This window comes from Sturnus vulgaris, chromosome 5 (genome assembly GCF_052056855.1).
Source record: "Sturnus vulgaris isolate bStuVul1 chromosome 5, bStuVul1.hap1, whole genome shotgun sequence".
NCBI lineage: Eukaryota > Metazoa > Chordata > Aves > Passeriformes > Sturnidae > Sturnus > Sturnus vulgaris.
Window position 1 is genome coordinate 11198738 of NC_142247.1, and position 23751 is coordinate 11222488.

Genomic DNA, 23751 nt, shown 5'->3' on the forward strand with positions numbered 1-23751 from the left:
TTCTGTTCCAAAATATCCAGATCCCTGTTGTCTGCTGGCAAGAGACACCCCTAGTCACAACCCACTCAGAGAAGGATTAAGTTTTTTTCCTGCTTTCAGAGCAAATGTGGCACACTTGGGTTCCTGTTCATGCCTAGAGCCTGAAAGTGCTGCAGCAGTGAAAGTGAACAGAACAAGAGCAGCAGGTACTACAGGGTGTAACAAACAGGGTGCCATCAGCAGGGAGCAGGAGCACACAAGTGTTGGATCCCCAAGCTGACATCCTCTGAGAAGAATCTCTGCTGGCAATGTGGGAGTGGGGAATCCCTTTTGCTGAGAAATAATGCTACACGTCTGCTAAAAAACTTCCTTCCTCCTCCTCCACCACACAAAGTAGGGTTGGAAGAACCCTCACTGACCACAGGAACACTTCCAGTATGTATTTCACAAATTAAGAAATCCCCATTAAATAAGCATCTGCTATTTCTCATTAAATAGCAAAAAACTCCCATGATGAGAGGACCTTGAGAGTGAGACAAGAGACCAGCATTTTCTGTCTGGTTCATATTCTGACCTGGTTGTTTCTTGCTGAAGCACCACCATATGCTTAGTTTTTCTTTGCCATTTAATTGCCTCTGATACAATAAAATCAGATGTAGGCTAAGCAGGCCATGTCAATTTTGCAACATTATTTTTAACTTTGGGTTGGAGATTGAAGCACAACACTTGTTCTTTTGATTAATAGTTTTATTAAAGAGAAAGAACTAAACAGAATGAGCTCTGAGGTTACAGAGGACCACAGGGTCATAGTTACCCACTTCCTGCCAGGTCAGAGTCCAGAGGCACACAGGACACTTGTTTCTTCAAGTCTACCATGTTTCCCCACCTTTCAAAAGGTTTTTCACTACAGGTGGCGGCCAGGAAAAGTCCAGGATTGCCATGACACACCAGCTAGGGACATTGTCCCCAGGCTGAAAGAGCTGGTAGCTCTGCGCTGCCATCATGGGCTCTAACTGCCCTGCAACCATGAGTGAAGCTCTGGAGGCTGGGTCTCTTTAAACCACCTCTGCACATCACTAAAATTCCAGTCACACTTGTATCAGAGTGAGCATGGCTCTGCTTGCTGTGGCTTCTTTTAACCCAGACTACACTGGTAAAAACACAAGAGCAAGGAGAAAGCTTTCTCCCTCCTTCCATCACTTTAGGACAGATGAGGGACAGATGGACAGGCAGGTTTAGGACAGATAGGTTTGGTAGGCCCAATGCCAGGTACATCCTGGTTTGCCAAGGCCCCAGAGGTGCCAGAGACAGGAGGCAGATCATGGATTATCTAAACAAGAAATGGAAAATTCTGTAGGATTTGTCTGATCAATATAGACACAAAACAAACAGAATAAACTCCTGGTTCACAACACATCTCAACCCCATCTGGAAAGGAGAAGTTTTGGAAGAAAGCACACTGGAAATAAAGACTCTGAAAGAAAGTTTCTTGCCCATCCATCCCTTAGTTTTAAATGTTTCCTGTGTAAGAACATGATACAGTGCCAACCATTAGACTTTTTTTTTCTTCCATTAAGCTGACACACATTAAGTAGAAATTCCATCTCTGCCATTTATACTTGGTATTAAGTGGCTTGCCCATGGGAATTCCTATTACAAATTGTCAAATTATGTCCCTTCCTTTTTATTTCAGCAGAAAGTTGGATTTTTGGTTAAGTATATTTTAAAAAATTCCAGTTGAGGGGTTGGGGCTAGTGAGAAGCAGACATTCACATCACTTGTACCTATTTTTCCACCAGCCTCACAGAGGTGACTCCAAAGTGGTTATCACCAATAATTGGACTTAAGGGTTTCCATATGCCCACTTAAGAATCCCCAGTGTTTTTTTAGTCTCCTCAACTCAACCCATTTAAATTCAGATTTAACTGACATTGATTTAGGAGTTGGTTTTCCAAAGTGCTGAACATTCGCCATCAATTGCAGCTGAAATTCTGAGTGCTCAGCCCTTCTCAATATCAGATCCTTCCTGTTTAAAAGAACAAAAAGCAGATTTGATGTTTATTAAAGCCAGACCCATACACTCAAAGAGAGGGTTATTAACTCCCTAAGTGATTCTGTAAGTTAATATGTCTTTATTAGTTGGTTCTTTTCAACTTAGCAAGTGTTGTGGAATAGGCCATTATAAATTACAGCAGCTTTATTTGAACTGGCTTCTAGTAAAACATAACACACCTACTGGAAGATTGTTGTATAAATGTCACCTCCTGATGAGCAGTCTGGAGTAAACCACAGATTTTTTTCTACACTACTGCTAACACACACAAAGTCTTTAACTTGTTTCATGAAACTGGTCCCTGGACAATATTCAGAAGTCACAAATTCAGCAGTAATTCCTTTGTGTGCAGCATCTTGACCATTTTACACCAGCTCTCAATTTGGTCCCACATTTGCAGGGGAATAGAAAAAGAAAAAATATTACATCACTAAATAATTAAATTTGTTCTTGTCTCATGCCTGGGCAGACATAAGCTTTTTCTCTGCATGCACCAGTAAAAGGAAGAGATGCTTTTGGGGAAGAGGGACTGATCAAGGACTTGAATTTTTTTGAGGCCATGTAGAATTAGGCAGTAGAGGCCACATATGGATGGATGTAATTACCCACCTTATTTCCAAAGGCACTACAGCTCTTCTTTTCAGCCCTGGAGATTTACTATCTCCACTTCTACACATACTCCACAGAGTCCCTCCCCATACTGATCCAAATACAGGAAGGAAAATGATTAAGAAATATCCAGAGTTAGCAAGATTTCAGATTAGTCACCAGCTAGCTGTAAATGCAGCAGGAGTAGCCCTGATTGCAATAACTCACTGCTGGAAGCTCATCTGTCCTCTGGCTTTTTGAAGACTCTGAAACAGCTCTTGCCATATTACTAACTTGGTCTTTCACACTCATTCAGGGTATCTTTGTCAGAATCTTCATTCTTGGGCTTGCATGGGTTTTTTTTCTGTAAGAAGAGGGATGCTGAGGATGTGGCCCTCAGCACAACTGCATCTTCAAAGATCACTTCCTGCACGTTGATCATGTTAACTGCCAGAAGAAATTCCTAGCCAGGTAACAAATCACTGGAGACTGGTATTTAAGGGAAATACTTAATGAAAAGCAACTCAAGTTCCATTTTTCTTTGAAGGGCAGAAGAGGAGTTTGCAGGGGGCCAGGTTTCCAAATGTCACCTTATCCAGGAGAAACAACTGCTGCCAAGCACTTGGCTCCTCCTTGTAGCCTGATCACTACAGGAGAAACATTACTAGCTAAGATTTCCCTGTCCCTTGCTACAGTAAAATTGTGTCCTCCAAGGCTCTCAGTGCCCCTTGGAAGGCTCCTGACATCAGAAATAAAGTTGAAGTGCACCAGTGTTGATCCTCCACTCTTACCACCTCCATGTAGATCTTCCAATCAAGCACGGCAGAAAAATGGCACACAGGGAAGAAATTTGCACTTAGAAGCATCCTTGTCAATGCCTGCACTTCTCTCCATCCCTAACAATTAGTTAGAAATTGCTACTTTATAAAATTCTCAATGATATCTGAAAACAGTTATATGCTAATAAAAAAGAAGTTTTAGAATAATAAAGAAAATAATTTTAATCCATGCTAACAGGTGACATTTAAAGTTACAGCTACTATTTCTGACAGACCAATGCCAAGATATATTAGTAATAGACACGTTTGGTTTTTTAAAATGCCCTATTTCATGCAAAGGAGATGACTGAGAAAAAACGCAAGGTGAATGCAAGCAATCACAAGAGGACATTCATCATTCTGCCTACATTTTTTTATGAATACATTCACAGAATTGCAACTGTGCTCATTCCACACGTAGCTCAGGGCAGAGGGATTAATTCAGACAACCTTTATAATTGTTCTCCAGTTGTCAGTCAGCCTTTTTTTTCTGCCAACATGTGTAGACAATATCATTTCCATTAACAATGCCACTCATTTAGTGGCACTGAACTGAAATGATGACATTAAGTGAATACTGAAAAAAAAATAGGGAAAAAAAATTACGTAAATCCAAAAAGCTGAAACAGTTAATTGGCTGTTTCTCAAACACCCACAGCAAGCAACACTGGCTCCACTGATGTACCAGTAATTAAAAAAGCCAATTACTATTTTATTTCAGAAAGTGAGGAACCTTAAGAATAAAGTAATGAGAAATGTAGCTGAGAATAGTAACGCTGCTCTCATCAAGAGATCCCTGCAGCACCATCACCTTGGGAAGGTTTGCACACAGAGTCACAAGAGTAATTAGCTAATTAGAAACCTAGAAAATACCTCCTTCCCCTTTTGCTATCTGAGATCTCAGATACGATTCCAGATTTAAATGTAAAACTAACACTATTACTGTACTTACTTTGATGAAAACTTTTCTGGGCAATGTTCATGAGATAAATTACTTTGGGCCATAATTTTTTTAATTAATCCCTCCCTTAACTCCACAGCCTGTTTCAGATACATCAACCTAAACTGAACTTGCCCTTTCATTTGAAACCACTGCTGAAAATGGTGGGCAACCTAGAATTGCACAGAAATAAAAGTAACAGAATCATCTAAATCCCAATGTTTCAAGTGAATTAAGAACTATGCTTTGCAGAATTATTTCAATACATGCCCAGCATCTACTGAACAACATCACTGCTGTCTACTAATACTGTCACCTTCCTCCTGACCATACAGCTCATCAGAATTCTTGAGAAAACAAAAACCACTCCGAGGTGAGCCAATACCAGCACTGCTTGTGCTACGTTGAGAAACAAGAGGGTCCTGAGCTACAAAGGGTGATGCTATTATTAAGGGCAGTGCAGAAGGGGTATTTACACTGATGTCACAGAGCATCAGCTGCAGAAGGGGTGAGCTGGTGGGTTTGGTACACATGTGCAGAGGCACAAAAAGCAGAGTAACTCATGGTTACTCATACACAGTCCTCTGGAAAAGGAACCCTTGACAGCTTTTGAAAATAGCTGGCAGCCTACTTTGGAAAGAAAAGAGATTCACAGAATAGTCTTTCTCTGTACCAAAGAAGGAATGCATTCCAAAAAGATTTCAAAGGGGAGAGGAAAGAAAAAACCCAGAAATGCAAACCAGAAAACACTGACCTAGCAGCATGGCCAGCTCTGTGTTCGACAGGGAGCAGGAAAGGACTGTTCTTACAGCAGCAGGCACTCAGAGCATGTCACATAAGGGTGGTAAAGTTGGAGGACACTGCTGGAATGCACTGCCACTGGAACACCCAGCATTGCTGTTGGCAGCACTGTTAAACTTGATCAATATGTATTCTGAAAGTTACCAAGAGAAAGAAGGTATAGGAATAAGGCACCATTTCTATTCACACTGAACAGCCTGTCTCATGAAAATACACATTTTATAATCCACTTGTAGTCTTTTATTCACAAATTTATTTAATCAGCTGCAGCACAGTTAGGAATGTCACCAATACCCACCCAAACATATAGAGACCATACACAGAATTGCTTGAAGCAGTAGTTAGTGTTAGCAGTGTCAATTAAGCTAGTTGTGAGATACAGGCTGACACAAAGAAAAAGTAGAGTTTATCTTGTACTAGCTATGGAAGCAAAATTCCTGCCTCCCAAGTGTTTTTTATGGAGGAAAAAAAAAAACCTAAAAAGCATTTTTTTTTTCCACAAAGTGCTGCTGAAAATCATTAGCTGATCAATGACAGCAAATTCAATTTAAAGATTGTTCAGAGCTCCATCCAACCCGATCTTGAACATCTTCAGGGATGGGACATCCACAGCTTCTCTGGGCAATCCGTTAAAGGCCTCACAGTAAAGAATTTTTTTCTTAGTATCTAATCTAAACCCTCTCTATCAGTTTGAAGTAATTGCCCCTTGTCCTGCCACTCCAGGCCCTTGTCATTAGCCCCTCCCCATCTTTCTTGCAGGTTCCCCTCAGGCACTTGAAATCCATGATAGATCTACATACAAAAACGTGAACATTCCATAAATCCAGCATCAGTTGAATTTTAGTCCACCGATGTGCTATCCAGTGTGGGATACTTCAGGTTTTACTGTGTATTAGAAACTTATGTTTTCTCATACAAATTCACAATAGAGTCATGTAAGAAATTCATTTATTGACATAACTTTTGGAGAAATTAATGCTCAGTGACACAAAGAGCAGGAACTCACAAACTGGCATTTTGCCCTGCTTACCTCCAACAGGGATTTCTACACTAGCCCATTCTCTATCACCCATGCTGTAACTTTTGAGCACAATGAGAAGACTGGTTCTTATTTCAGCTTTTCCTCTGATTTCTCTGCATTTTGAGACTAGTCTCAAACATTTACTTCTTACATTAACAGTAATTTAATAGGTAATTATAGAGATTACAATTTCTTGGAAAGGAACAAATGGAACTATGATCCCAAACCTTCTCCAGCTCTTCAGGAAAAACTAGATTCATTATTGATGTAGGTTAATCTTCACCCTGAATGTAAAAGAGAAAGAAAAGGAAAAACAATCAGTCACAGGCACTCTCAAAGTTGGCCAGATTTCAGCCGTAATGAAAGATAAAAGCTTTTTGAAATTTGTCTAATACATTAAAATAAACCCATGATATAAGTTAAGATAGTATTTGAAAAGCACTTAACAGGAAATTCTTTGACAAACACTATCAGATTATGAAAGCAGACCGTGAAAAGAAAATACTTTTTTCTTACACAATTACAAAATGTTCTCAGTTAAGTGACGAGTCAATTAAATGTATCCCCTTCACTGTAGGATTCTGTGCATGCAGCACATATACAGCACACAAAAAGACGAGACCTACTGCATGTTTTTCTTACAAAGCTGCCACTATCTGGTCCATCCTTGGGTTGCACTCCCCCAAAGGATTGGTGCAACTGTACAGTGCTTAGTCCACCATCATCCACTGACTTCAGGCTACATTTAACCCTAACAGGAGTTCTGGTGTTGGTGTAATCACCAAATAGTAGAGACAGCATTTTTTTAAGACTGTGGACAGTGGACAGTTTCCAAGAGATACCCACCTTTAGCTACGAAAATGGGTCTGGCTGAAGATTAAATTTCCATGGCAAGTGGGAAAATGAGGCATTTCCAGGCTCATTTCCTTTCTTCAGTACTTGTGAGAGAGTACCAGCTGTGCTCACTCACTGGAGGAGAAACATGTGAAAGGCTGTACCCAGCCTACACAAAGAGAGGGTAAGACTATATCACCCTACATTATTTAGGGAACTAGATGACCAGAGGATTTGGCTGTATCACTCCTAGGAGCTACCCCAACAAGGATGAAAAGTATTAGAGCAGCAAACAAGCCTGAACCACAAGCACTTGCTAGTTTTCAAGGGGAACTGCTAAACTTCAAATCTCAAAATAAAGGACTCCCAGGAATCCAGCTAAGGCCAAAAAAATGTGTAACAGCACAACCTGCAACGTGATGGATGCCATGGAACTTGAATGAATGACTGCTGCTGGGAATCCTACATTTTGTAATGGACTATAGTATCTAGAGCAGATGGAAAAGCTGCAGTTAGAGCTGTAACTAAGTGTCACAGATTTTTGCTTCACAACAATCAAGGATGATGAAGGCAATAACAGGCTTCTGTCCATCTGCAGGAAGCACAAGAAATCTGTCAGAACATGGATACCACTATTTGTGTCACACAGCTTGCCAAACACAGCCTTGTAATGTCAAGCACTGACTAAGCCAAGAAGCAGGGGCCATCATAACAAGGAACAGAAGAAACCGCTGCTCACCACAATGAGAAATTCCAACTCTCCATTTCCTCCAGGAAATAAACCTTTCTGCTGAGAGGCTTCTTGTTTGGTATCACAGCATGTGAAACAGAGAAAGAGGGAAGAATGCAAGCAGGGTATTCCTGGCAAGATGAGAGCTGTGTTTGTCACGTTACCGAGCACTGGGCAGAGGTGCTCTGGTCACACACCGTAACTCCTCTGCATGTTTTCTACACCCCTGATTCTGAAAGACACTTAAGCATCTGCATAACATTTGAAATATGTGCCTAATTACGATGTATTGTTTACACCTGAAAGTGGACTGTGTAAAACTAATGTTAATCCAAAATCATCCATTACACTTCTAGTATGATCACGTTATAAGATCCAACTACAAGGTTGGGAGAGTATAGTTCTGATCATTTGGGTTAGGGTTTTTCTTCCTCCAGAAAATCCAGGAAAAGGAACACGTAAGGATTCAACATCAACAAAAATCCCCAAACTTATGGGTAGGCTTTATTGCTACCTTTCTGGACAAACTGCAGCACAGACCTTCAGATACAGAGGGTGGATGATAGATGGGGATGGGTAGGATAGGACACGGACAACACAGCATGAACCCTCATATCCTCCCCATCTCTACTTCAGCATGACTTAACCTCTTTTAATAGTCTTGTGTGTCTGTGCAACATTTTTAGCAATTGCTAACTAAGTGCCTGGTTGCAGTGTCTAAAGAATAAACCTAAAACCATGCGTTAAGGTTCAATATATAGGTGCTTAGAATGGAATTCTGAAAACAATTGTGCTGCACACTGCAGTACGGTACTTGATTATTTTCAGTGCTTTCACCCCATCCTGAATTGAGACAATGCTAAACAGATCCAATTAGTTCAATAAAAAAAGGCAACACTCAGTATAGCAAAGTAATTCATTATAATATTTATTCTATGAAACAATGCTGAAAACATAAGATTAAAAATTGTTCCATGCATTTCATAAAATACAGAGAAAGACATTGTCATAAACAAAACAGAATAAGCAAGCCAAACCCCCTCCGAAAATCCTGAGAACTCCACTCTCCACACTGCATCACATGAATATAAAAAGCATATCCAGAGCAAGAGCAGTCTGAGGAAAGTGGCAGGTTATCTGCAATCACTGGGATGAGTACATCAGCCCAAAAGAGTTTTGCCACCCCCTTTCTCACTACAAAACCAAACTGATGCAACTTGCTTTCCTTGCTACCAGTTCCTGGCATTGTCTTTGGCTGGGAAACCAGGATAGCATAGCAGAATTACCATTAAGTTGCTGTCCAGAGAGGTACTAGGGCCCAAAATGTAGGTAGCTATGGAAAGGTATCAGGGCCCAGTGGTGAGAGGGAATGGCTGCTGTTCCCCTCCTGGAAGCAGGCTGCAGGGACATACCTTGACTGTCCTCCTGGGAGCACAGTGGGTGGAAAGTGCACCTGGTGGAAGAAGTATGGGCAGAAGCAGTGTCCTAGGGTGACTTTATGATGTTTGTATCCCCAGTCTGCTCTGTTTATGCTGGATATTGAGTTCTGCACCTTTAAGACTGGTTCTGAGAGCAAAGGGGGGAGCAAGAAGTGCGGAGTTTGTTTGAAGAAACTGCACTTGCTCCCACACATCTCTTCTCCCAGGCTGTGTTGCCTGCAGCATGGACAGGGAGCAGGAGAGAGCTCTCCTTTGCTTTTAGTTAGTTTTTAGCCAGCTGAGGCAGAGAAGTTCCCCGGACTGTGGCATTTCTTTTTCTTGGAACTTTCAAACCTGCTCTGGACTGAAAACCCAGAAGAACACCAAGAGCTCACACCCGTGGCCCACCAGGGCTGGGACGTGGCATTCCAGTGCAGGAGGGATGATAGAGACTGAGCAAGCAGAGCTACACCCCACAACAAGGACTTTCTGAATTTGACATCTCTTCGGAACAGTGAGAGCTTTTATTGTTTAATATTATTCATTTTTTTAGCTTGTGAATACTTCACTTGTTAAATAAACAGTTTTTTTCCACTTTTCTCCAAGGAAATATTTTGCCAAATCAGTTGAGGGAGGGGCCGCTTGAATCTGTTTTCTAGAGGGACCCCTTTGGAAGTTTCTTCCCAAATTTGCCCTAAACCAGGACACACAGGAAATATACTTAGTACCTCTTTGAGAACCCCAGTAACACAAAAGACACACTGCATTACAGATGGATGCCGAGAGCAACACCTGCATTTAGGTTACAACTGACATTGCTACAAATCTTCTCACTGAAAGCTTTTGATCCAGCTCCTTCTCCTCAACCTACAGTACTGGGCTTGCCTTTAGCAAAGCTGTTATGAGATCCTACTCTTGCTTTTCTTTTACAGAACCTCCCAGAGTCCCACAACAGTTAACAACCACATAACCACCAAACACAAAGCCAGCCTAAGTCTGGGCTCTGATATAAAAGCAGCCCCACTCTTGTGCTGGGAATGCCCCAAAGCTGCCATAGCTGTATTTGGGGAGGGCAGTGTAGCAAAAGGAAGAACAAGGCTCCACTTACATCAACACCTGCTGCCACAAAAGCCCCACCCCACGAAGCCTTAGGAACACCATAATCAAATAATTTCATGTGGGGAGGAGCAAAGAGAAGAGAACGGTCTGGGATCATTTCCCCTGCACCTGGAGATGCATCCACTCTTCAGAACAGCATTCTTCCTCCTGCCAGCTCCCGAGCCACCTCTGCTGCAGTGTGGAAGGTTCTGCATCGGCCTCCTGAGAATGATGCACCGGCAGGGGAAGATTGTCATGGTTGAAAAAGTGGTTTTCATGTTGATTCTTGAAAACATAAAGCTAGAAACTCCTATTTTAAAAAAATTTTCAGTGAAGTGTAATTGTAGCCTGTAGCACAAACTGTTACAAAATTAGAAGTAAGATATAGAATTGTCCATGCTACATCTTAACTCTCTCCTTTGCATACACATAAAAAGAATATGACTTTGTATCACATGGTCTTTTCACTTTCCAATTCCCAGAAGAAACCTATTAGATTCCCTGCACAAAGCACAGAGGAGTCAGAAAGAAGACTCCATAGGAAATCCCATGTCCAGCATTTCTCTCCTGGAGTGCTTGCAGCTAGAATAATGTTTTCTTGGTAAAGTTTTTAAAGTTCAATTATGTTTTATGTACTCCATTTAGCTTGCATTAAAAAAACAGAAAATGCTGTAAGAAATTAAGGTCTTCACAAGTCTCCACAGGCTTTGGTGAAACACAAAGAGTCATCTTTTAAAACAACTGCCCAGCTTCCTCTATAGTGGAATTTCTGTGTTGTCCATGTAAACATTACACAGAGTCTTTGTACCACCCACTAAGCTCTTTGCTTCAATCAACTATTTGTGCCCAAAAGCACATCCTTATGTTTCTTCCTACACCACAGCCATCCTCCTACACCACAAAAGATGTAACAAAACAGGAATTAATCACAGGCTGGATACTTACAGGGATTGCTGCTGTTAGCCTCTGTCTTCGCAGCCTTGGCAAGTTTGGTTGAGTTCTGCTGTGCTTTGCCTTGCTCCTCTCCAGTTAGCAGGGCTTTTATTTCCGAGGGGATTTTCCCTTGGTCCATGGCCATGCACCACTGCTTGTACTGAAATATGCAAACACATTAGGCCTTAGCAAACTGCCAGGATCACATTAGCAGACAAAACAGGGCTGTAAGCTTTACCTTCCGGTATATTCATTTAAGGTCTGAATGTACTGAGCTGAAGCCTCTTACGAAACTGCAGAGCCCTAATGAGCTGAGCACGTGGCCACGGCCACAGACCTGGCCTCAGCAAAGCCTCTTGCAGTCAATAAACTGCTACTCAGAGGCAGCACTAGACAGAATACTGTAATTATTAAACAACATGGAACACTCTGTGCAATTTCTCGCTGCTGGCATGCGAGAATACCGTTCCAGTTCATGGCCTATTAAAAACAAATATTTCACATGACTCTGGGGCTGATGGACTATTAAGAGGTCCTTTCCCATTGCGCAAGGCACAGTGGAAGCACATGTGCCTTATTCCTACTTCCCTCATCTTAGATTCTTCATTGTCAAACCCTGAAGCACATCAAAAACCTGTGGCTTGTTGGCTGGCTTTTCACCTGATCCTAAACCTGCTGACTTGTAGTGATTAGCCCTACCCATTCAAATAAATGTAAAGCCAGGTGAAGGCAGTGTCCTCAGCACTGGTGACATTTCAATCTGTATTTCCAGATGAAACATTCTTCTTGGTAAATGCTGCTTATCTGGCCAAGATCCCCACCTTACACATCCTAGAACCACCTACACAGAGAGCATGCTGCAAGAATCCACCTCCCCAACAGAGAAGCAATGACACCCTGTGGATAGATGTTTGCCCTTTGATATTTCAACACCTCTTCCCACAATCTACCTCTGTCAAAGGCTTTTCAAAACCAAACATTTCAAAGACAACAGACTCAAATGAAATGGCACTTTCTTCACTTGCTTCCAGTTCGGAACCAGCAGATAACTTGTGACATGAATTCATATTCTACACACCAAAGCAGGCAAACAGCTGGATGCATCTGATGTTTTGATACCTCCTGCCCAGCCAAATGCCACTGTCAGTCACTGTGCTCTCGAGAACAAGTGTTCACGAGGACAGGTCCCAGACTATACTGAGGGCTGGCTTAAATGATAATTCCTTACCATTTCAAGCTCTTCTCTGAGAGCACAGATGGCTCGCTCTCTGCTTGAAACCAGCTCTTCCAGGTACTGGTACCTCAGCTTCTTCCTGGCTCTGCACTCTCTTGCACTCTGACGACTTCTTTCAAGTTTTGCCTTCAAGTCTATTTTGGCTGGTTTACGACCTCGTTTGCCTGGTTTCTTTACCTTGCCTCCAACCACCTGGAAAGGAAGGGCACAATAAAGATCCTGTCTGCAAAGGTAATGCTGGAACATGTGACCAAAACTACTAGGAGTCTCGAGTCTAAAATCTTGCATATACATTCTGGAGCAACAGAGGAAATAAGAATGCTGAGCTGTGACTCTCTCCAGTGGTTCTATTTCTCTCTCATACTGGGGAGCCTGGAACTGAACACACTACTTCAGGCATCTACGAGGGTATCTGGGTATTGAGGAGGAATAATCAGCTTGTAATGAAATTGCTTTCATATCACCAACAGCCTCTGCTCTAGCAGGCCTGGAAACATTATATTCTAGAAATTAACACTTCCATTTAGAAAAAAATGTATTTGTTTCTATGAATATAATGCAAAACTTAGTTTTGCTGCAGTCAACAGTTTCAGCCTACTCTAAATTCAAAATTATTCACTAGCCACCCGAGCTTCCTTGGGCTAGATTTCTTTCAAAGGAATCTTGAGGAGTTTTACTAAACAGGGAACTCAGTCACATTGAGTCCTATCTCTGTTGCCTCTGTTCCAGTAGTATATCACCACTGGCCACGTTCACCTTCAAAGCTTTACTCCCCAGCCTGGTGAGTCTCCTCACACAACCTGTCAGTGCTCAACTCTCCCTGTTCCTAATGTAGATCCTCCTTGCAGAAATGTAACTCCCTAGTTTCTTGTCCTATGGAATGCAGGTTTTGCAGTCACCTTCCCCTCTTCTTTGTGGCTCCTTTTTTACAGGTCTGAGAGCTCCTCCTGCTACAAATAAAAAAAAAAAACCAAAACAAAAAAAATACGAACTCCAAAACAAAACAAAAGTTTTCCCTGTGTTTACTCTCTGTTTCCCCGCTTAAATATTTTACTCGTCACATGGGGGCATGGCACAAGAAAGTCTGAAATGTGGTCTGAAGCTTAGTTCACTGGTCATTGGGCAGTATCACCCAGTGAGCATTACATCAGCCACACACCCCAGTTCCCCTGTGAAGTGAGGATTTCTCTTTATTTGCATTCTGACCACACTGTTTGACTGGAGGGGGTGTGGAGAAATACACCTAACACAAACACCTGCATACAAGAATTTCACTGCTGTTTTAGTATTTCACCATCCTGGATACAGACAGACTTTTTCTACTAGGCTGTGTTCAAAATACCAGAGTTCATAATGTAAAAAAAACCAGCAACACACTTTTACTGTGAAAAGCTACAAAATAAGTAATTTTTAACATTCAAAGAAGTCACTTGTTCTGCAAACTTAGCAAGCTGCAATAAAAACAATAACATAGTGAATTGATGTGCCAGAATGAAGAGGGGAAAAAAAAGGACTATACAATTGAGCCTATTCTTTCTTTGGAAAGTGAGTCAACAATCACATGCCAACATAATCCTACCCTCTCTGTATCGTCCCTCCTGATTTATTCAGGAGTAACTGACTGCCATAAGCAAATGAAAGAACAGAAAGTACTTAATGGACATCTATGATAATGAAACAAACACAATACATTCAGAAGAGCAAAGGAAAAAAAATGAACTGCCGAATACAGTTTAAATAATTCCTTGCTTCATCAAGGTCCAGAAAATCTAATGTAGTTCAAAGTAAGATAAAACTAACCAGATGTGGCCAAGGCAGGGGGCAGGAGCTCTAAAGAAAGGAAAGTGACTGTCCTCTTTCAGGCACGACAAGGTCTGTCCTCTCATGGAAACACACTCCTGGCTATGGATGCTGTGATCCATACTCCCAGCTTAGCAGAAGGTAGAACCACACAGAATCTTCCCAGGTGGGGCTGTAGGCACTCACAATTTGCTATCTCTTATTACTTGCACTTGGAAGACTGATGGATATTACATTATACACACTACAGCCAAAGTATTTCAGTTTCCAAAGACTTTTAGCACCTGAGGCTTTTCTGTGCCAATGCAAGGTAGTTCAAAGTAAATCTCTGAATTCAAGAGCTAGATAAGGTCTCGTAGAGACATACACTGCAGCTCTCTTAAAAAACCTTGGCCACCCTGGGTTCTGAACTTGAGTGAGCTGCCACTCAGGGCTGGGGCCCCACACTGCTGTGTGAATAAAAAAGTGCCTGCATAGGAGCACTGACAGCCATGTCCTCTCCCCAAAACCTCAGGCAGGTGAATGCTTCTCACCACACTATTTCTCATTATCAGCAAGTTAAAAACTGTTTAGCACATGGCAAATGCATCCTGGATCCACCATTATCCATAAATTGCTTTTCCTTTGGTCACTCCAGAGCTCTTTCTACAGACGGTGTGCCAACTGCTCTCCCTCCAAGATCTTTTGCCACTGCAGCAGCCCTGCACACAAGCTGCCATAGGGCAGGAAAAAGGCTTGTACCTCTTCAACCATTCAACCACGGTTACTTGCCAATGCTCTAACACCCCGACTATGGAGATAATGAAAACCTTCCTTCCCTTTCGACTCTAAGCAGTAACACCCTAATAATCTGCCTTCACATCACCCCCAAAGCCTCATACTGTCTTCATGGCTCCTCAAGCTCACCACACAATTACACATCACCCTGCAAAGGCAGCACTGCTAAGCAATTTAATCAAATCCTGCAACCTCGTCAGTTTTTCCTCACCAGTATTTAGAAGCTCCTGCTGTAAGCTTAAGCAACCCAGCTGGGGAAAAAAAGGCCTGAGAAATCCTTTGCTCCCATCCAGCATTACCGTATCTCCCTGGCATCTAGTCCTGTTTGCCTGCTCAGTTGCTATGCTGATGTGACAGAAAGAAGACAAAGCAGAAGTGATGGCTGATGTTGAACATGGCAACAGACCAAGCAAACATTTTTTGTCCCTTTGTATTCCTCTGGAGTTTATAAAGGGATGTGATCTATTAGCATTCAGCAGTGGAGATTTGGGTTTTTTTCAGGGAGTCATATGCAGTCAAGACTCAGAATAACATTAATCATAAAACTTTTCATAGCCATATTAATAAAGGCATGCATTAGCTAGAGATCTGACCAAGCTCCCACTTCATTTCACTCAGACTTCAGAAAACAGAAGAACATAAATCTTTTCTTAGGCACATGGTTTGGTTCTTGGGGTGTCCTGCACAGGGCTGGAGTTGGACTCGATGATCCCAATGGGTCCCCTCCAAGTCAGCCTATTCTGTGACTCCACAATTTCCTTTTAATACCCTACTTAGATCATAACCTCATTCTTGCCTCCCATCAGTGTTCAGGAAGAAGGTGATATGACCTGGAATTGGAAATAGCTGCAATTACTTGACCTTATACAGAAAATTCCTCAGACTTCTGGATTTTTTTATTAGAAGCATGCAGCAGATCTCTCCAAAATCCTTGCCAGAATGCATAGCAGAGAGGTCCTCCTCAGGAAGGAGATGCACACATAATACAGCCACTAGCACTCACAGCCCTGAGGAGCTGAGCCTCTCAGATAGAAGACTGGGATAAAGTTGGCCTCATCATGACATCTGCAAGTTGGAATCAATTTAGCAGATTAAAGCAACACTATCCCAGGTACTGCTCAGCACCACTGACCAGCAATGCTGATTACATTGTCCAGGTCAGCATCTGTGAGATTTTACCATTTACCAATAAACAAGCAGTTCCATCAACCAGTACTTGAGATCCATCTTAATCAGACTCTTCACTGCATTGGCAGCTGAAGGTATAGGTCTACAGAACTTAATGCAGCATGGAACTGATGATCATCTACAGAATTTATATAAAACTATAAAAATGATTGGTTAGAAATAAAATCTAAGTGCTCTGTTACAGTAGAGAGGGGAAGAAACTCTTCCCACTTGCAAACATTTTTATAAAATCAGAAAGCAAATGAAGCCAGACACAAGTCTGCTAATAAAGATGAAATTTTCTGATCTTCCAGTTCAAAGCATACCACTCACAGTAGCAGTACAAAACCCAGCTAGAGAGCATGCTTGTTATTCCTCCATTTCGTGACATTTCATATGCCCAAAACAATTATTTTACTTTCACTGGCAGACAAAATGCATCCAATAACGATCCAAAAATGTAAGACACTATTTAGTGAGTAAACATGATCTAAGTCTTAAGCAGATGTGTCAACAGAAATGAATCCTAAAACTCTCACCATACAAAGTGCTTCATGTCCTAAGAATGCCACGTTCAGCACAGATGGATAAAGAATACTGTCTTTGCTGCAATGTCTGTTTTAAAAAGTCATGAGCTAGGACTAAATATCAAGCTTTCATGAAGGGTTATGCAGGCACCCAGACGTGTAAGTGCTAAAGTCCAGGGCAGCGGTCACTCAGATGCCACCTTGCCATTCCACTGATGAGAGCCCTGCTCTTCCCCAAGGAAGGACTTAGAGCCTCACACAGGAATTATGTCCACCACTGTGCCCTATACATTCTCTTAGTTCACACTCACAGAAACCAGGCACTGTTCTAAACCTGTCTCTGTTAGAACTCGGGCTCAGGGATGGTCAGCTGACTACCATGTGTATCCTCCCAGACCACTGTAACAATCAACTAAAACTGTTCTAGCTGGTTTAGAGGCTTTCATCTCCTCCATTTCACTCACTCCTTGCAAATACGAACAGAGGTGTAATCTGAACAATGCTGAGCAGGAGCTTCTTAAAACATTTAATGATTTGAAATTGCTCATATCAAATTATAACCAAAGCTGTTAAGGTTTTGTATTTCCAAGCAAGCAGTAATGAGAATGCTTTATGTTTGGACATTGTAATAAATGGATAGTGATGCTGGCTCTTGTGAATGCTGAATGCATGTTATAAGGTTGAAAGAAGTTTTGTTAAGATCTGTTTTTATATATATGTAAGTTTTGTAATGTTGAAAGTTGATCTCCGACCATCGGGAAGGTTGAAGCACGAAGGACTGCAGAGGCGGGACGAAGGAGGAGCTGGGTCGGAGGAGTGACATGTACAAGTGTGGGGAGGGCTGGCTTACCAGGGGCTTGGCTTACCAATAGCATATCTAAGGGTTGTTACAGGTGTGAGCAGTGTGCCTCTGGCTGCAGCTAAGCACCCAGCACTGTCCCTTTTTCCTTATTCAGTCCCTTATTGTGGTTCAATAAACCTTTTAAAATTTTAAAAAGTGAGGCATCATTTCTCACAGACATGATCCTGGGTGGAAGACTTCTCCAGCACACTGAGAACCTGCGTACTCTGAGAAAGCCCTGAAGGGTGAAAACATAGCAGCCCACCTCCTTAACAACTGAGGTCACCTCCACAGTAGCTCTGTCCCTGCTGTGGCATTCAAAGCATTACCCAGAGCTGACCCCAGAACTGCCTGGGAGATGACTCTCTCCCTGATCCCATCAGCCCCACCAGTGAGGGTCACAGGCTACAAGACAGCTCGTATCCAAAGACCCCTCAAGATCACCAGATTTCACACCTGGCTTGCTCCCACACTCCCTCCAAGGGACACCTGCATCCCCATAATTATCAGGACCAAGTATTTCATATCTCACAGCCAGGCTGTGTGGAAAGCAACTCAGCTCCTTGGGTGTAGCCCCTTGCTGAGAGCCTTCCCCTGCTCTAACACCAAGTGTTCCCTCAAAAAGGAAAGCTGCATGAACACCAGAGCAAAACATCAACAGTAGCTGGATCCACAAATATAGTAATATAACACCTTTTTTGTGCAAGGCAAGAATACTTGTAATAAAAGAAAGCAACCCCAGCCTTTTTTGGCAGTCTGGTTTTTGTTCACTTGTTTTTAACTTCACTGGAATAACAAAAGTGATGTGATGTTACAAACTTTTGTTTCTCATTTCTAGTCATAAACTGAAAAGTTAATTACCCAAATAAGTCTCGTCAGTGTCACCTGCAAAAAACTTTGTAATTAACACAAAAGATTGCAGTTAGCTGTATAAAACTGTATGTAATGTTGACTAATGAGAGTTATCAACTTCTTACCCTAGACCCTATTCTCTGATTCCCAATGCATGTAACAAATACATAATATGTTATACGTAGTCTTGTAAACTAGCCAAGAAGTTTTACCTTTAAAGGCTGAAACCACAGAGCTTCTCTTTTTTCCTCCGTCCAAATACTTCAGACATACACAAGTGTTCTTTTAACAGGAATTAATTGCCAAGGAACAGCTACATCACTAAACTCTTTCCCTTCCACACCCAGTAGCTCAAACCACAGCAAGAAGTGAGGCCAGTACCTGAACACTTTTAAACTCTAGTTTGAAAACAGTTCTATAGAAGAAAAGGAGGTCATATTTTGGGTTTTGGGTTGCTTGTGGTTTTTTTTTTTGTGTGTGTGTGTGTGAATAATTTAAGAACATTCTTCCAAAATGAAACATGAAATTTGTCTAGATCTGATGTTAAGGTAATCTACCTCTCCCTTTATTTTTTGTTATTTCCTTCAAATTTTGAGGAATATGTTAACAAGAACCATTCTTCTAATGCTCTCTTAAACCAGATAATGCTAAATTAAAGTGCAATATAAATTAGAGAAAACTTTGCAGCTTGCAAGCTAATTCTAAATTCTTTGTGTCACGTAGATGAAGGCAAACACTGAACTTGGCTGCAGGCAGTTATAGAATAGTCACTACCAACACAATTTAGTTGATTGGGTTTTTGCAGGGACAGTCCTTTCACAGGCCAACCCCCTCAGCAAGGAGGAAGGCGTGACTCAGTGGAATTTTTAGGAGATTTCGAGGACATGCTGGCTCCAGCTGTAACCACAGTGGCCATAAAATGAGGTATAAATAGTGCTTGCCTCATCCTGACACAGCAACCTGCAATGGGAAGAGCCCTCCCAAGGGAAACGGCATCTCTTGAATGGAGTCACCAAACCTCAGGGTGACCTGTGGCCTCATGAGCTATAAAAACTGTACTTAGGAGTGAAGATAGCAAGAAGACTAGAAGACTGAATATTCCACTCTGTTGTTTTTTTCTATTCAACTCAACATCAATTTTAAAACAAACAAAAGAAAAAACACCCAAAGATTTGACTTACTGACTGGGTAAATAGAGTTCTTTTATTTAGTAAATGTGTCAAAAAATGTTAAATGTTTCAGGGAAAAAAAAAAAAAGGCAGACTATCAGGACTCCACACAACATAATGGTAGACCAAAAATTATTTTTAAATTAAAATCTGGAAGTTGGGTAGTAGAAATAGTCTAAGTCTGATAGAGGAGAACACAAAAAGAAATAAAAATCAGATAATACTCATTAACTATATATGGCTCCAGAACTAAATCTTCTGGATCTTCTAAACTACTGCCTCAATTGCACAAACTTTCATGCAGTTCTGAGTTATGAGACATCAGTGATGCAGATTTCCCCCAACCTCCTTCACAGCTTTCAGACAAGGCCTTAATAAAATAAAATAGTATACCTGTTAAAATAGCAGATAACCATTTGAGCTGCAAAAGGCTGCCCTGAGTGGACACAGCAGCTGTCCCTGCAGGCCCTGCTTTAGTACAAGCAAGGGGAAGATGTGCTCCTGTGAACTTCTCATGTTCGGCTCTGCTCAGCTGGAAGCCCCGCACCTTCAGGGATGCCACTGTGCTGCTCTCATGAGATTCTTCCAATGCTGGAAGAATCCAAGCTCCAGCACCCAGCACAGGGTTGCAACCCACGCTGCTGCCCTCGTACCGCACCATTAGTGCACAGTGGCTATTTATCTAATAAATTCAGGGTGCTTTCGGGAGCATGAGCCACTGCACCACACCAAGGTGGAATCCAGCTTTTGGCCCGTGCCTGAAGCTTTAAAGAAACGCCAGAAGCAGCACCGAAGCGCTATCTAAGGGGACAACCCTTCCTTCCTGGCGGCTGCAGCAAGCAGAGCCCCTCAAGAGCAGAATTCAGGAGGCTACCTGCACCGAGAACCTCACCAGCTGCCCTCGGCTCCAGCTCCCGGGTGGGCCCCGGGGCTGCCCCTTACCTTACTGTCATCCATGTGTGCCGCCAGCCCCGATCCGCCTCGCTGCAGCCCCTGCACGGGGAGCAGGCGGAGCTGCCCGCCTGCCCGCCCGCAGCCCCGGCGGACACCGGCGCTCACAGAACCTCAGGGCCGCCCGCGGCCGCCGCCATCACCCACCGCCATGTTTGTTTACAGCCGAGAGCCGCCGTAGCGCCGGCAGAGCGGTGCACGCTGGGAAGTATAGTCTTGTTCGGCCCCGTCGCCATTGGCCACCGCCCTGATTGGGACGGAAAAAACTACAACTCCCGGCAGGCTCAGCCGAGGAGCGGCGCGGCGATTGGTCTTCGCCTCGCCAGTCGGGCGAACTACGTTTCCCAAGAGGCTGTGGGTGCTCCCCCGCCTAGCCGCAACAACTGTATTTGTTGTTTTGTTGGTGTTTTGGGGTATTTTTTTCGTGTTTGTTTGTTTGTTTGTTTGTGTTTTCTCTAATTCTCGCGCCATTCCACGGTTGTTCTGTTGCAACCCCAATGGTTCCGGAAAGATGGCCCGGGGCTGGTGACGCCAGGACTGCCGTCTCCAAGCCTACGCACGGGCTGTCTCGAGCTAGATTTAAAAAGAAAACAACCCAAACCAATAAAACAACAAATTTAAGTTTTCTGCTGTTTTTTGCCTTGCTTTTCCCTAACAGCTTCTGAAGACAGAGACGAATTTTCCAGGCCACCTGGGCACTTCTGAGCTCCCCGAGCCTGGAGAAGCAGTCGCTGTAATCCTTAGAGAATGCCCAGTTCCTTCCCGTTTTCATGGGGACACAAGGCACAGATGGAATGCTGAATGCTTGATGCAAAGCCAGGCCATGGTCCTGTGTCTGTGCCTTGAAATGAGGCCTGTGCTTGCTGGAAAGACACAGATACCCCAGTGCACAATTTGCTTTAGCATGGCCCACGTTTCAAGCTGGCAGTGAAACCTGAATCTTGGTGTGTTTCATGTTGCTGCATGTTCCTTTTTATTCATGCAACTCTGTTCGCAGGAGTTTCCCATGACTTAATCTCTCTTACATGCAATTGTTAGGGCTGAAGGCTTTGTCATGGGATTTTCCCCCTGAATCACAGACCTTCCTCTTGGAGGGATAGACTTGCTAGATGGCAGAGACAAAGCACTTTCCGAAGTTTTTTTTTCCCCCCTCTATAAGCTTATATGCTTCTCAGTTGAAGACCAGGCAGTTTGCACAATGCTTCCTATTTGCTTGTCCAAAAACAATGAAGCAGTTCTGGCAACTCCTCCTTGAAATAATAGTAATAAAAAAGCAAGGATGATCAGTGTGTTAAACAAGAGGCATCAGCTATTAAAGTGGAAAGAATAGCTTGCTATGGGCTTGTCTCCTGTGACCCCCACCTTTGCCTTCAAATTCTTCCAGAAGGTGGTGAGGCGCCTCATACTGCCTTTGGCACTATCCTGGGCCATAAAGCTGCCTTTAAAAGCCATCTGGGGGTTTCCCCGGTGAAGGGAAATATTGAGTGGCAAAGAGCCAACATAGCTCACTTAGGCAACTCTCTGTTGCAACATGAGTGGAGGGAGGAGATTAGACAGAGCCCTGGTGCTGATTCAGAAAGGCCAGAATCCTGTTAACCAGCAAATTAAAGTTATAGCTGCATCTTTTCTTCCCACTAGGTTGACCCACACTATCCATCCTGCTTTTATCACGTTAAAAGCAGAGCTCCCAGCTTCTGACCAGGGTAAAGCACAGGTTTTCTGTCTTAGCATTTGTATGTTAGCAGGGAACAACTCAAACTACACATTTCAGTCTGCTTTTCCACTCTGGCTCTGCTGTCCTCCTGGCTGAATTTGGACATGTGAGCTGAGTAGGAGTCTGTCAGGAAGAACAATTGTGAATGGAACTGAGTATTATTATTTTTATATATATGCACATACAGGGAGAACATAAGATTATGACATTTTAAACTGAATTTAGCAGTTTAAACATTTAAACCATAATGATGTACACCAAGGAAATCCTACCTTGTGTTACATTCAGTGTCACATATTGTTTTGTGCAATAACTATTGGCAGGTCCTTAATGAAATTAGTAATATTTGTTAAAATAAGGGTTGTACTTCTGAGATTCAGAGAGACTTTGAGGAAGACAAATAGAGTTTGGCAATCAGGCAATAGCTTAAAACTCATTGCTTATGTCGGTGTGACTAAAAAAGAGATATAAGTCACAGGGTGATTTTGCACCATGTGCTCATATTTCAACACATCCCAACAGGGTGTTTATTCTCCCTAGATCTGTAAATGTGTTAATTCAGGCAATTCAAAATCTGTTCCTCTGAAATATTGCCTGAAATAAGAATAAATCTTGCAATCTTTTGGTATCAAGCATTTTGCTGAAATTGCTCCACTCTACATTTGTGGAGTCTTTAGAGATTCAGAGCCTTTGAGATGAGTTCATGTATAGATGTGAGGGCAAAGATAAAGCTAAGATATTCTCTTGTTTGTTTTCCAAATGTACTGAGATGTTAATTCCTTTAATGGAGATGCTAAAGCATTTGCCATGGGGCAAAGACTGTGAAAGAACAGCCTTTCAATCCCTTGGGGTTTGGGGTTTTTTTGTGGAACTAACAGAGAAATTACACTTTTCTGCATCCTTTAATATGATACCCAAGAAATGTTTCTGGAAATAGAAGAAATCTCTGTCTTTCAATTTGTAGACTCTGTCCACACTGAGACAGAGAACACCTTTAACTTGGCATTTAAACCCGCCAGTTAAAGTATTTGTCACCGAGGAGTGACCCAAAAAAAGTTTATTTACCTAATATTCTATATCTTATTGTTATTTATATAACTAGGATAAAAGTATACCAGTTTGTTGTTAGTTTGGTTTCTTTTCTTACATTAGAGAAATCAGTTAGATATGCTAAAGACCTGGAAGACCTGGTAAACACATGAACAGCACAGTGTACAGTGATTGATCACCTCATTGGTATGATTAAAAGAAAATTCTGTTTAAAACAAATGTTCTTTGACAGTTGGTTTTTAAAACCTAATCAGTGTTTGAACAAAGCACAGCACACTGGAAGCCTGATCTGCAACTACTTCCTAAACACTGTATAATTAAATGTTGATAAGGGGGTGACTGGTATTTGCTGAATTCTACTTTGTGACAAGATGAGTGCCTTCTGTAGTTGCAAATGCATGAAGTCACATCTACAAGGGGAGTTCTTCCTGTTTAGCTACTGCAATTGTACTTCTC

The 23751-nt window shown here is 42.3% G+C and overlaps 1 protein-coding gene across 9 annotated transcripts; it reads right to left on the reverse strand.

Annotated features, from left to right (window-relative positions):
- Positions 1-705: 705 nt before the first annotated feature.
- CREBL2 (cAMP responsive element binding protein like 2) lies at positions 706-20692 on the reverse strand. Of its 9 annotated transcripts, none has more exons than XR_015803718.1 (6): positions 20523-20692; positions 12442-12639; positions 11226-11373; positions 6428-6484; positions 1910-2005; positions 706-1309 (listed from the first exon to the last, which is right to left on the reverse strand). XR_015803718.1 is itself a non-coding variant. In XM_088164837.1 (4 exons), the coding sequence occupies exons 1-4, from the start codon at positions 20535-20537 to the stop codon at positions 6480-6482; spliced, it is 366 nt and encodes a 121-aa protein (XP_088020963.1). In that variant the 5' UTR covers positions 20538-20692; the 3' UTR covers positions 5397-6479. The 9 variants fall into 9 exon arrangements, 3 of the variants coding, with proteins under 3 accessions (XP_088020963.1, XP_014736168.2, XP_014736201.1); XR_015803720.1 differs by lacking the exons at positions 706-1309; positions 1910-2005 and adding exons at positions 3596-4015; positions 5133-5312; XR_015803719.1 differs by lacking the exon at positions 1910-2005.
- Positions 20693-23751: the final 3059 nt, after the last annotated feature.

Bases quoted from the DNA above. Each gene is read 5' to 3' on its own strand.
- CREBL2 (XM_088164837.1), bottom strand. The intron at 11,374-12,441 runs GTAAGGAATTAT...TGCATATTTCAG, and splicing joins TCAGAGAAGAGCTTGAAATG to TACAAGCAGTGGTGCATGGC.